This window comes from Ylistrum balloti, unplaced genomic scaffold (assembly GCF_031769215.1).
Source record: "Ylistrum balloti isolate Yb309-2 unplaced genomic scaffold, AGI_CSIRO_Ybal_v1 Utg371318, whole genome shotgun sequence".
In the NCBI taxonomy this organism is placed as follows: domain Eukaryota; kingdom Metazoa; phylum Mollusca; class Bivalvia; order Pectinida; family Pectinidae; genus Ylistrum; species Ylistrum balloti.
The window spans coordinates 521,633-535,100 of NW_026782703.1; the positions used below are offsets into that span (position 1 = coordinate 521,633).

At 36.3% G+C, this 13,468-nt stretch overlaps 1 protein-coding gene across 1 annotated transcript in view; it reads right to left on the minus strand.

Moving 5' to 3' along the window:
- Positions 1–13,468, minus strand: part of LOC132561986 (diacylglycerol kinase delta-like) — a 109,064-nt gene continuing 95,596 nt past the window's right edge. The window contains exons 20-34 of the mRNA XM_060226713.1: positions 13,075–13,281; positions 12,407–12,595; positions 10,495–10,615; positions 10,119–10,229; positions 9,777–9,935; positions 8,678–8,723; positions 8,337–8,450; positions 7,669–7,803; positions 7,070–7,209; positions 6,151–6,262; positions 1,537–1,632; positions 1,268–1,417; positions 991–1,105; positions 264–403; positions 1–99 (exon numbers count right to left, since the gene is read on the minus strand). Coding sequence (XP_060082696.1) covers positions 1–99; positions 264–403; positions 991–1,105; positions 1,268–1,417; positions 1,537–1,632; positions 6,151–6,262; positions 7,070–7,209; positions 7,669–7,803; positions 8,337–8,450; positions 8,678–8,723; positions 9,777–9,935; positions 10,119–10,229; positions 10,495–10,615; positions 12,407–12,595; positions 13,075–13,281 — 1,934 coding nt within the window. The remainder of the gene's footprint in view (positions 100–263; positions 404–990; positions 1,106–1,267; positions 1,418–1,536; positions 1,633–6,150; positions 6,263–7,069; positions 7,210–7,668; positions 7,804–8,336; positions 8,451–8,677; positions 8,724–9,776; positions 9,936–10,118; positions 10,230–10,494; positions 10,616–12,406; positions 12,596–13,074; positions 13,282–13,468) is intronic.

The window sequence follows — 13,468 nt, forward strand, 5'->3', positions numbered from 1 at the left end:
TCACGAGTTGTCTTTCACACAGCTAAACTGTCTGTTGTTTAGGTCCTTGATTCCTTGCTGTATTCGCTTTACATGACCAACCTTAGATACACCAAGGTCCTGCAGAACAAAACAATATACATAAAATCACACAAGGAATTAGCCATTGGCCATAAGCTCTGATTAACTCCATAAACTTTTCTATTGGAAAGTATTGGGAAAAAAAGCAATTGAAATTTTCCTTCAGTACTGGTTTATTATGAATGAAAAGACTGTTGAAATACCTGTATATCACCCTTGTCCAGAGAAAGAAGCTCTGTTCCTCGTATTTCATGGCTTATAAAAGATTCCTTGTACTCAGCCAGAGACAGGTTCTCCAACCACATGGCCACTTCCTCTAACGTCCATGATTGTACATGGAAAGCTGGAACATCATAATTTATAGTGCAAAAACATGTATAAAGGGTGGACTTATACACAAGGCATGCGTAAAAACACCAGACAATGGCACCATTCCTCGATTCAAATATTCTATTGAAACAGAGAGACTTTTTATTCAGTGCACAGTGAAAAGGTAAAGATTCCACATCATATAGTAAATAGATTATACACCATAGTGGTGTAAATCCATGTAAGTATTTCTTTTGTTTATATTTTGCTGTAGTTTCACTAAATTTGAGTTTGAATTAAGATTCTATTAACATGTTGGTATTTTCTTTCTTGCTTTTCACTTCCAGTGTAAATTACAGAATATTTCTGGTAAATCTCCAGTCAGTTCAAATAAGCAGATAGTGTAAACATGTGATTTTTTCAATAGAAACAACATTCATTGCTTGTCTTTATCATGACCTGTACAGAATATTCATATATGTACGAGAGAATGAATTCTTTACTTTCATTTTTATCATGACATTTGACCTTAAGTTTACAGTATAGATTATTTATAGCATTCACTGCTTTTTTTCCTTTGTCATGACCTTTCATCTTATATCTACCTTATGCAATACTTACGTAAGGGGAAGCCTTTGCTGTCCTTGTCCTTGTCACGACCTTTGCCCTTTAGTTTACTGTAAACCTGTTTCAGTTTTCCTGGCTTTCTTTTCGGTTCTACTGTATGCACTGGAATCTGATAGTAAGCAAACAGAACCATGAAAATCACACTGTCCCTCTAAACTCAAAGTTTATATGTGGACAGGTTATGAATGATATAGATAAATATTATAATGTTACAAAAATTGTGAACATTTCTTACCAACAAAAGGCAAGGTAGAAGAGAATGATTGGTTACCTCTAGGATGGAGGTGCTGCTAACCTCCTCCTGCGAAACTGCTCGGGATACTGATGTCATGATTCCACACATACTTGTCATCTTCTGAAGCTCCGTCTCCAGCTGGGCCAACGCCACACTTAGCCGATCCATCAACTCAGGCTGTAGTCTCTGTCAATAACCCATATCAAAGTTTCAGTGATACTTGTATAGAATTCGTCCATCAACCTGAAGAACGAATTTAAATTATTGTGAAATTCTGTCTTAAAATAGAAAGTCAGAATACTTACCATTACAGGAGCCTTATCAGTAAGGAATGTATTGGCCTCGTTGTAAAGGTTCTGAACACTTCGGACAAAATCTATCACCTGACTCCGTAACGTTGGCTACAAAATAAAAAGAAATATCAACTTCTGTGATCATTTCCTCTACATTTTCTATTCTACATTCTGTATCATTTTCCAAAATTTCATGGTTTTCCTTGGTTCATGTCTCTCTATAATTTTACATGTGATTTGTGTAAAGCTCCCTTCTTGTTAAGATGATTATTGAACTGTCATCATTGTTTTAAAAAGCAAATTGTAATATATAGGAGACAAAAATACATGACAAGAGGCCCATTGGACCTGTATCACTCATCTTGTTTTGGTTGACTGAAATTGCTTTATCAGAACTAAAGAAAAGGAATTCTAAATATCAAATTACACATCACACACTATATAAAGTATTTTCACATAGGGCACCAACCCACTGTCCCTTGGAGATCGGCCAAACCATTCATACTTCAGACTAAATTAACACAGAATCCTGCCGTTCCTACAGGATAAGGATTTCCAACAATTTATTTTATTTCACCTCCTTGGCCCTGTCCCTCCAACCTGAGACAGCCGAGACCCCCTGTTTAAACAAAACTGAATCCCATTCATCCAAATATGAGCTGAATCAAATCATTCATTTTGGAGGAGTAGGAGTTTTAAAATTTGCTCTTTATTCCCTATTCAAGGATCTACTATTTATATGAAACTGATTCCCTTTCATTCAAGAATGTTTCCTATCTAATTTGGCAAAAATCCAAAAAATTTTAAGGTTTTCAAGAACTTGCAAAATTTTCCTTTTGGGCCCCATACCTCAGGCCCCTTTGGTCAGTGACCCACCACTGAAACTTTTCCCACAATAATGTTTCTGATAAATTTTGATCAAGAGCTACTCTGATATTCATGAAAAGTAGCAATTTGTACAAAAATTTTGACGCACAAAAGTTGGATGCCACTGTATGCTGTAAGCTCACTTGGCTTTTTGGGTCAAATGAGCTAAAAATTAATTCAACCATGCTAAAAAAGACTGCGATAAAAACTCTAAAAATTAAAATGAAAATAAAAATAAAAATACCAAAACAAAACAAACATGAAATATCTATACATGTATATACTAGGGATGTCAATGGATATCATCAACGAATATTCCTTTGGTACGGAGATGTTCAAATTGGAAATGATATTTGAATATTCATATTAGAAATTTTCATATATAACAAAGAGAACTACTGTACCAGATGTGGATTTGATGTTCACGTTACTTTCGTATATATGCTAATTGTGAAACAATGTATGTTATGAAGTATGTCAACAATTATTCTTTTGAAAATGTGATGTTTATACTTTACTAACAAAGCCTTTTTCTGAGTGTTAAAACATGTGTGGATATATCTGTGTGTTCTTATCTTATCATTTGCTATGACATCGTTTCATACAATTTTCACGTTTGTTATTTTACCATTTTTAAATCTGAGTTCAAAAGACAAATAAGTCCAGAAATTGATCTTATTTCTTACAACAATTTCAGTTACACTATTTACACACTTTGTTCATCATATTGAAAACTCCAGTGATTTCAGATACTGTTCTATACAATAATGGTAAAATGATACCATTACAGTGATGTATAGTCACTGCCCTGTAAATGTTTTGTACCGTGTAGAATCTACATGAAAATAAATATTCAAATATTTGAAAACTGAATCAGATCAATAACCAAATAGCAAATTGACATCCTTAGTATGATACTAAAAATAACCATGCTTCATCTGACGCACAAATCTTCACAATATAAACTTTAATCATTTATGTATACTAAATAATGATTGTTTCAATACATTGCTGGAAGTGTCTATAAATGTAAGCATTTCAGTTTTTTTAACTGTTTCAGTGTCTGATGGATGGGTAGAATACATGCTGGACACCATCTTGAGTTTGTCTCAATGTAATATTGTATATGGGATAAGGGCTATATCAAAACACGCCACATTGTGTGGGGTAGGAGCTGTATCAAAATACACCTTACAGGATAGGAACTCAAACACAACTCATAAGATAAGGCTGTGTCAAAAACACTATGTGGGGTTGGGTTTGTATCAAAACACTGCATGTGGAGCGCCGCCTGTTTCATAATACTCATTGTGGGGTAGAGGCTGTATCAAAAGTGTGAATTAGTAAGATAGTGGCTGTGTCAACCAGAAACACAGTGTGTGGGATAGAGGCTGCATCAGGTCATCAAAACACATCTCATGGGAGGAGGATGTATCTAATCAGTGTGTGGGATAGAGGCTGCATCAGACCATCAAAACACGTCTCATGGGAGGAGGATGTATCTAATCAGTGTGTGGGATAGAGGCTGCATCAGACCATCAAAACACATCTCATGGGAGGAGGATGTATCTAATCAGTGTGTGGGATAGAGGCTGCATCAGGTCATCAAAACATGTCTCATGGGAGGAGGATGTATCTAATCAGTGTGTGGGATAGAGGCTGCATCAGACCATCAAAACATGTCTCATGGGAAGAGGATGTATCTAATCGGTGCGTGGGATAGAGGCTGCATCAGACCATCAAAACATGTCTCATGGGGGGAGGATGTATCTAATCAGTGTGTGTGATAGAGGCTGCATCAGACCATCAAAACACATCTCATGGGAGGAGGATGTATCTAATCAGTGTGTGGGATAGAGGCTGCATCAGGTCATCAAAACATGTCTCATGGGAGGAGGATGTATCTAATCAGTGTGTGGGATAGAGGCTGCATCAGACCATCAAAACATGTCTCATGGGAAGAGGATGTATCTAATCGGTGCGTGGGATAGAGGCTGCATCAGACCATCAAAACATGTCTCATGGGGGGAGGATGTATCTAATCAGTGTGTGTGATAGAGGCTGCATCAGACCATCAAAACACATCTCATGGGAGGAGGATGTATCTAATCAGTGTGTGGGATAGAGGCTGCATCAGATCATCAAAACACATCTCATGGGAAGAGGATGTATCTAATCAATGTGTGGGATACAGGCTGCATCAGACCATCAAAACACATCTCATGGGAGGAGGATGTATCTAATCAGTGTGTGGGATAGAGGCTGCATCAGATCATCAAAACACATCTCATGGGAAGAGGATGTATCTAATCAATGTGTGGGATACAGGCTGCATCAGACCATCAAAACACATCTCATGGGAGGAGGATGTATCTAATCAGTGTGTGGGATAGAGGCTGCATCCAAACACACCTCGAGGGGCGGGGACTGTATTCAAACAATCTATACATGTGACATGTGCTGTAGTGAAGTCTCTATCAAAGCATACTAATCAACTCCAATCTGTGATGTCAGCCATGGATTCTGATATTTTTGTAATGACCTTCAGTAATTTGACCTTGATGTAGGACCTCATCTTATGGAATATTAAATTGTGTGACTTTGACATATAACATAAACTTCTGTGACAGTGGCATGTGAATCATCAATATATTTCATGTGAAAAAAAAGATATATAGACATGGCTAACCATGATGGTAAAATCTCTGAATAGATGACCTTGATAATAACAGCCCTGAGTGGGTGAGCTTGTTAATAACAGCCCTGAGTGGGTGAGCTTGTTAATAACAGCCCTGAGTGGATGACCTTGATAATAACAGCCCTGGGTGAGTGAGCTTGTTAATAACAGCCCTGAGTGGATGACCTTGATAATAACAGCCCTGAGTGGGTGAGCTTGTTAATAACAGCCCTGAGTGGGTGACCTTGTTAATAACAATCCTGAATGGGTGAGCTTGTTAATAACAGCCCTGAGTGGGTGACCTTGTTAATAACAATCCTGAATGGGTGAGCTTGTTAATAACAGCCCTGAGTGGATGACCTTGATAATAACAGCCCTGAGTGGGTGACCTTGTTAATAACAATCCTGAATGGGTGTTCTTGAAATTATAAACAGCAACTACCAACAACAGCATCACAAAACCACACAAATACGCAAGCCAAGAACAATAGGATTATAAACCTGGTATGAGTCGGAATCCGTAGTGTCCAGCTAACAAATAAGAAACAGAAAAAGTGAGAAATTTTCTTCTCCATATAATGCTAATTTTCTGTCTTTAATTGTTCTTGTAAGTTTACATTTTGTAGATGGCTTAATTAAACTGACATAATATAGAAATTTGATTAACAATAAAACAGTGGCTACATCGTATGTAGCATAAGAAAACTGTTAACCTGTAAATGTTCAGGGATGAAATAACTTCTTGATGCACCTCTATTAGTGGAGGACAATATTTCAGTTCAAGTGAAGACTCCTGGTTTGGTATTTATAAAATTATTTTTTTATAATCATTTTAGCCTCAAATTTATTGCAGCTTCAAACTCTGAAAGTGGGGTTTTGTTTCGAAGCTTGTACAGAGTTTCAATCCCTGTTGGAAATCACCAGATACTTCTGATTTAGTTTAAAATGTACACAAAATCAGGGGGAAAACACAAGAAGTTTAATAAATATTTACATATATTTTTGGGAGGAGAAAAGGTGTGCGTGTGTGTTGAGATTTCCCACCAAAACCTGATGACATGAAACAAACTTGTACTACTTACCTCAGCCAATCTACCTGAGGGGTACAGCCTGTCCATGTATTCTGAGGCCTGGGTTGCCAAGGGGAATAACTCCTGCTCAATGGTACTGTAGTTTAAAGCTGCCACTTTCACACTGTCCAGGATAAGAATGCATGATGGGAAATAAATTCATTATTCTACGCCAGAAAGAAAGATTGAACAGCCAGCTTTGTTGTTTTTAATTCACAAGTGAGTCAATTTCAGATTGATAGAAACACATGATATTCATATGATCATTTTCCCTACTAATCAAATATTTTTGTCAGAACATCTTAATCTATGCTTTGCAAAACCTTTCTTAAATGGATAAATTTCATTAAAGAAACAAATACCAAATTTTCTAGTCCTTCATTACAGCAACAAACTGACCCCGAAATCTGCAGCTTCTTGCTTATGTAAAGATTATGACACGTGTATCATGTCCCTGAGTCTCTTAATCTTTTAAAGATGTATTTCACTACTGTGAATTTTGAAGTGGGTCAAGGCAATTCATCTGAACAAACTTTGTTCTCAGCTTGTTTACAGCCAAATACCCTGAGGGACATACAGGTGAAAGATCACTATTAAGCATTCTTGATGGCCTTCTTAATAATTTCTTTCCAACTTTGATCCTCAGGTTTCAAAATTAAAATTTCTTCTGAACATAATGTGAAAGTTTGCAAAGAGCAATAGTGCTGACAGAGAGTACTTAGAGAAAGGCAATTGACTATAGACAAATAGTGATTTGATAAACCCAGCAATTGATAATGGGCCAAAAACCCCTCTTTGGAACCTTGCCTTCATATAAAACATCAGCCTTATCAGGCCTCGACTTCATCAGTTTCTGTATAAATACAGAAGATTAAGTCAAACCTCCTGTAAGACCCCTGAAGTTTAGGACAAGATCAAGATAAGTCCTCACCATTTAATGAGAGCAGAGGCAACATCTACAAAGTTCTGAAGAACCACACACTCCTCTTCAGACAGTGCAACAGGCTGGACACTGGTCATTCTTTCCGTCTTCTGTTTTTCCGACCATGACTTCAGGATGCTCTCAAAGGCCTGCAAATTACAATGACCTTCATTCCAACATTTTGTAGTTGTGTTGTTTTCTATAGAGATTTAAAGTTGCATTCAAAAAATGCTGTCTGGTTCAGCCTGTTTAACACTTGTTACAGATGAAGATAGTTGAACAAACATCAAGTTACAACTGTGAAAAGTGAGCCAGAGTACATTTTGTGAAGTATTCTTATCCTGTTATGTCACTCGCCTAAAATCTTGTCAAATGACATGTACTGACAGGCTAAATGATTCCTGTCTGCCATGGTGTACTGCCTGTCTAACTGATTCATGTCTGCCATGGTGTACTGTCTGGCTAAATGATGCCTGCTATGGTATACTGTCTGGCCAACTGATTCATGTCTGCCATGGTGTACTGTCTGGCTAAATGATTCTAGTCTGCTATATTGAATTGACAGGCTAAATGATGCCTGCCATGGTGTGGTGATGAGCAATACATACCCGATCTCTTGTCAACATCTGAGCACGATTTTTATGAACAATACGAATGTAGCCTGGCGGCTGCATCCATGCCTCCCCATCCACCTGTACTGGGACTGCCTCGTCCCCCATGATTGTGATCTTCACCTTCCGACACTACACATTAAACACAAATACTTAGTAGTGATCTGCACATCTTGGTGTATAATTTTTATACTGCAAAATAGTAAATTTTCATGGAGCCCAATTTTTGTGGTTTTATGAACATTTGATTTCATGGATAAATATTATTTAATATATCTTCTTATACTAACTTTAAAAGTTATGAATTTGTGGATTAAGTGTACCCCTGGAAAATTAACGACTCTACAGTAAACCTATCATTTTCTTATACAGTGGAACCCACATATATGACATTGTATTTTCCAGATTTAGAAAAAAATAACATTGAAGACATCATAATAACCAATATCTCACGATGGACAATACCACAGTAATTTTTTTCTCTTAATGTATACGAGCAAAATTCAGTACATGGAATATCATAATATGTGCTATCATAATAAGTGGGGTTCACTGTATATATATATATCAATATCTACAGGTATCGAAAACCTAACAAATATTAATAACAAAGCAAATTACAGTATTTTGTATGTACTAGTGTGGTTTATATGTCCTCTTTTTACCTGTGCTATGCGATGTTGCTGGATGTCCAGAACCCGAGACATAGCTATCTGTACAGAACCAAACACTGCTACCACTTCTAGTATCTTATCATCAAAACTAGGGGCTTGGAATGTCTGTAACAAAATATCATAATTTCAATTAACTTCCAATTATACTAAATCTATTATCAGTGGAAGAACTATCAGTCTTGTCATTGTCTTGTATTATCTGGATATCATCTGTTAGTATCCTGTGATGTAAAAACTGAACATTATTTATTTCAAACTGAGAGCAAAGCATTCTTTTTACCAGCTTCAACTAAAAATTTTTCAGAATTTCACTCTACAGCAACCTTACTTACATCATCTTCTTTAGTGCCTCCCCAGAAATTGGATCCTCCGCCATAGCTGTCAAAACATAAATAATCAACATTACCTTTCGTTATATTTTACCAGTGTGTTTGTAAGTTGAGCTTATCACCCTTATAATATCCACGGTCATTTTGAGACAAGAGTCCCTTTGTACTACCTCATACCTAGCTCACCAACCATCACAGGGTAGGCCCATTATATGTCATTCAGAACGATTTGGGTAACACTACCATGACAGTACTGACCTGTCCCTTTCTCAGCTTCCTGAGAAATACAACCATTTACTACCAGCTCAGCCACACAGTCAATATTATCAGGATTCACCATATCTAAACTGGCTAACAATCAAATCTAGTTCTATTTTTCTTCAGGCTTAAAATATGACTTCACATTTTTTTCCCACAAACACCTTAGTTTTTGCTATTCATGAAATATCTCGACGGACACAGACTTACATCGTTTTATACAATGTACTTGTGTATCGCACAACTTTATATACACCTTGATGTTCAACCGAGGAAAGCAATATCAAATATGAATTTACAGGGTAGGTAGCTTTAAGTGTCATGAAAAAGAATTTGATGATAGTAAGACTGAAGTGATATGTTTTAAGCCCGTGAGGGTCAGCAAGTATCAATATATGCTTATCATGAAAACTGTCATCCTATATTAATAATTCTTTCCAGTGGGAAATTATGCTCAAAAATGAAATTTTCCTACAAAACTATACTAAACTTTACCTCCTTCACAGAGGGAGGGGAACCTTTAGGTCATGAAATTCACCTTTTCAGTAAAGCACTTAAGACCCTTCCATCCATGAAGACCATTTGATTCTACCAAATCTGGGTGTTAAGGAGAAGATTTTCCCACTCATCAGCCCCGGAGGTCAACCAGGACCAATATGGGGATATCATCAAATTGTCGTCCTTTTACTGATAATTCTAAATATTTCCAATGTAAATTATACAAAATATGCTAAAAAATGTACTTTTCCTATATAAAGCTTTTAGTCCCACCCCTAAGGTTCCTTGGGGGTAAAGTTTCCAGTATGTGAAATTTCTAGGTGATCAGAAAAGTAACAACTTTTACCTTGGAATGTTGAGGATGACGATGCCCTGTAATGAAGGAAGTGGAATCCGCTGACCATCACATTCTAACTGGACACGCTGGTCAAGGTTCTTAAATGTCCGATGCAGGATTTCTTTACCACCTAACACTCCGTACCACATCATGTTTTTTGTTCGACTCCTGCGTATAAAGTTAAGATTTGGTGTCAAATTTTTTTATCTTACATGTAGGATTTAAGGCCAATATCAAGATTTGATGATACATGATGCAATATCAAGACTACCGGGTACTTCAAGTTGTCTAATCTTAAATAAAATTAACAAGTGAATAAAAAAACCATAAATATAAAAACTTCTGACAAACCTGCACTTCTCTGGATGGACTTCTCGTTTGTTTTGGAAGTCAAGTGTAATCTTGGCGTCCAGGCCTATACCAAAATAGTTGTTCATGACACACCTCTCCATGTACTCTTCTCTGTAAGGTGCAATATAAGGCAGTCAAAAATAAATACAACCACAGTTTCATCAACTGTTTACTGGATAAAATTGATCTCAGTTGAATGATGACATGAAAGTTTTATCTATATACAGTAAAACTAAAATGAAACAAAAGCACTCTGTTCCAACAAATTGTTTTGAAATATTTGACCAGCAGTGTAAACATCTGAGAATGTCAGTAAGTGCTGACTACTCCTGCCTTAAAGCAAATTAATATTAAAGATACAAGAGAATATACTTACGGAGGAATATCCTCCTCCATAAGAGGGGAGGCTGCAGCACACAAGGCATCAGCATTGGCCAGCAGTACCTTACTGATGAAACTGCCACCTGCTAACTTCCCAGCAATACTACTACTTAAACCTGTAGATAGAGTGCAGTGTTAGGTTTATGTTAACTTGCTAACTTCCCAGCAATACTACTACTTAAACCTGTAGATAGAGTAAAGTGCAGTGTTAGGTTTAAGTTAACTTGCTAACTTCCCAGCAATACTACTACTTAAACCTGTAGATATACAGTGTAGTACAGTGTTAGGTTTATGTTAACTTGCTAACTTCCCAGCAATACTACTACTTAAACCTGTAGATATACAGTGTAGTACAGTGTTAGGTTTATGTTAACTTGCTAACTTCCCAGCAATACTACTACTTAAACCTGTAGATAGAGTAAAGTGCAGTGTTAGGTTTAAGTTAACTTGCTAACTTCCCAGCAATACTACTACTTAAACCTGTAGATATACAGTGTAGTACAGTGTTAGGTTTATGTTAACTTGCTAACTTCCCAGCAATACTACTACTTAAACCTGTAGATATACAGTGTAGTACAGTGTTAGGTATGTTAAGTAACTTCCCAGCAATACTACTACTTAAACCTGTAGATAGAGTAAAGTGCAGTGTTAGGTTTAACTTGCAATACTACTACTTAAACCTGTAGATATACTTGCTAACTTCCCAGCAATACTACTAGATATACTTAAACCTGTAGATACTACTTAAAGTAGATTTAGAATGTAGTGCAGTGTTAGGTTTATGATAACTTGCTAACTTCCCAGCAATACTACTACTTAAACCTGTAGATTTAGAATGTAGTGCAGTGTTAGGTTTATGATAACTTGCTAACTTCCCAGCAATACTACTACTTAAACCTGTAGATATACAGTGTAGTACAGTGTTAGGTTTATGATAACTTGCTAACTTCCCAGCAATACTACTACTTAAACCTGTAGATATACAGGTTTATGATAACTTGCTAACTTCCCAGCAATACTACTACTTAAACCTGTAGATAGAGTAAAGTGCAGTGTTAGGTTTATGATAACTTGCTAACTTCCCAGCAATACTACTACTTAAACCTGTAGATATACAGTGTAGTACAGTGTTAGGTTTAAGTTAACTTGCTAACTTCCCAGCAATACTTAAACATGTAAGTATACAGTGTAGTGCAGTGTTAGGTTTATGATAACTTGCTAACTTCCCAGCAATACTACTACTTAAACCTTAGATATACCTGCTAACTTCCCAGCAATACTACTACTTAAACATGTAAGTATACAGTGTAGTGCAGTGTTAGGTTTATGATAACTTGCTAACTTCCCAGCAATACTACTACTTAAACCTGTAGATTTAGAGTGTAGTGCAGTGTTAGGTTTATGATAACTTGCTAACTTCCCAGCAATACTACTACTTAAACCTGTAAATTTAGAGTGTAGTGCAGTGTTAGGTTTATGTTAACTTGCTAACTTCCCAGCAATACTACTACTTAAACCTGTAGATAAAGTGCAGTGTTAGGTTTATGTTAACTTGCTAACTTCCCAGCAATACTACTACTTAAACCTGTAGATAAAGTGCAGTGTTAGGTTTATGTTAACTTGCTAACTTCCCAGCAATACTTAAACATGTAAGTATACAGCGTAGTACAAACCTTAAAAGAGAGCAAAAGGTAAAAATTTCACCAAAGTGCTTGAAAAGGAAAAATGTGCAAGATTCCTTACTCATAAAAAAATTTGTTCATCAGTTAGGATTTATTGTCAATTTTAGTTTTTATTTAACAGACCTGATTTATTGTCAATTCTAGTTTTTATTTGACAGACTTACATGATTCTATTTCTCATTTGACACTACTCTGTTCCTACATACATTAAAAGATTCCACTTACTAGGGAGTACACTATAATCACAGAAGGGGAAGCCCATCAATGGGACTGGAATGCTCTCTTTGTTGGGACTTTTCTCACGGGTCTGGCCAGATAAATTAGACCCAAGACTTGATGTTCTATTAAACATACTCATGCTGCTAATTCTGCGGGACGTTGTAGGCTCCTCAATCTTTGGAGATCTCTGACCATCTGGAAAGTAATATTCTAAATGTTTAGATAAATGATAAACAATAAAACAATACTGGAAACTAAATTATTTGTTGTGGATATCATTATTTCCTATCTTAATCTCCTACACTGTTTCAAGGTAATACCCTTTCATGAATCTTAATCAATGATTATTTTTTAATGAAGTTAAGAAGTTGGCAGTGATGAGTTTTTGTGAAATATTTCCTGCCTTATTGGTTTATGGTATTAGTTTTCATAATCAAGGAGCAGTTATTGAACTTATCACATCTAAAAACTATTTTTGGAAAAATTTCTTGTAGATTCTTATACTAAAATTAATGAAAATATTTCTCATAACTTTATGTCTACTAAATTCAGCCCAATCTCTTAATTTTTCTAAAGTTAAACTGATTCTTCTTCAATGAGATATCTTGTCTACTTTTTACTTACTTTCCTTGGAAGATGATTTAAAAGGTTTTAACTTCTTCTTTAAAACTTACCATGGTTACGAGGATTGAGAAGAGGGGAGACAGGGGCGACCTCTGAGGTAAAGATGGAAAATGTTGGAGCTGAGTGTGAAGTCTCGGTATCTGTCACCAAACCTCGACCCCCAGACTCCACATTCAGATGTTCTGTGCTACCTATTGACCGTGACTCATGGATCAAACCAAGTTGTTGTTCTGTCTGTGCATTTTGCTCATCTACAGCTGAAAACATAAAAAGAGAGATCCATTCAGTACTTCTTAAGAAAAAGGGATAGCAATCTTTACTTGGCGATTCCAAGATGGCTGACTGTCAGCCATTTTGTTTTTCTAATCAATCCACAAACTGGAAAAGGCACAAGTAAGGATCAAGGGGAACAAACACATGAAATTTGAGAAACATCACTGCTGT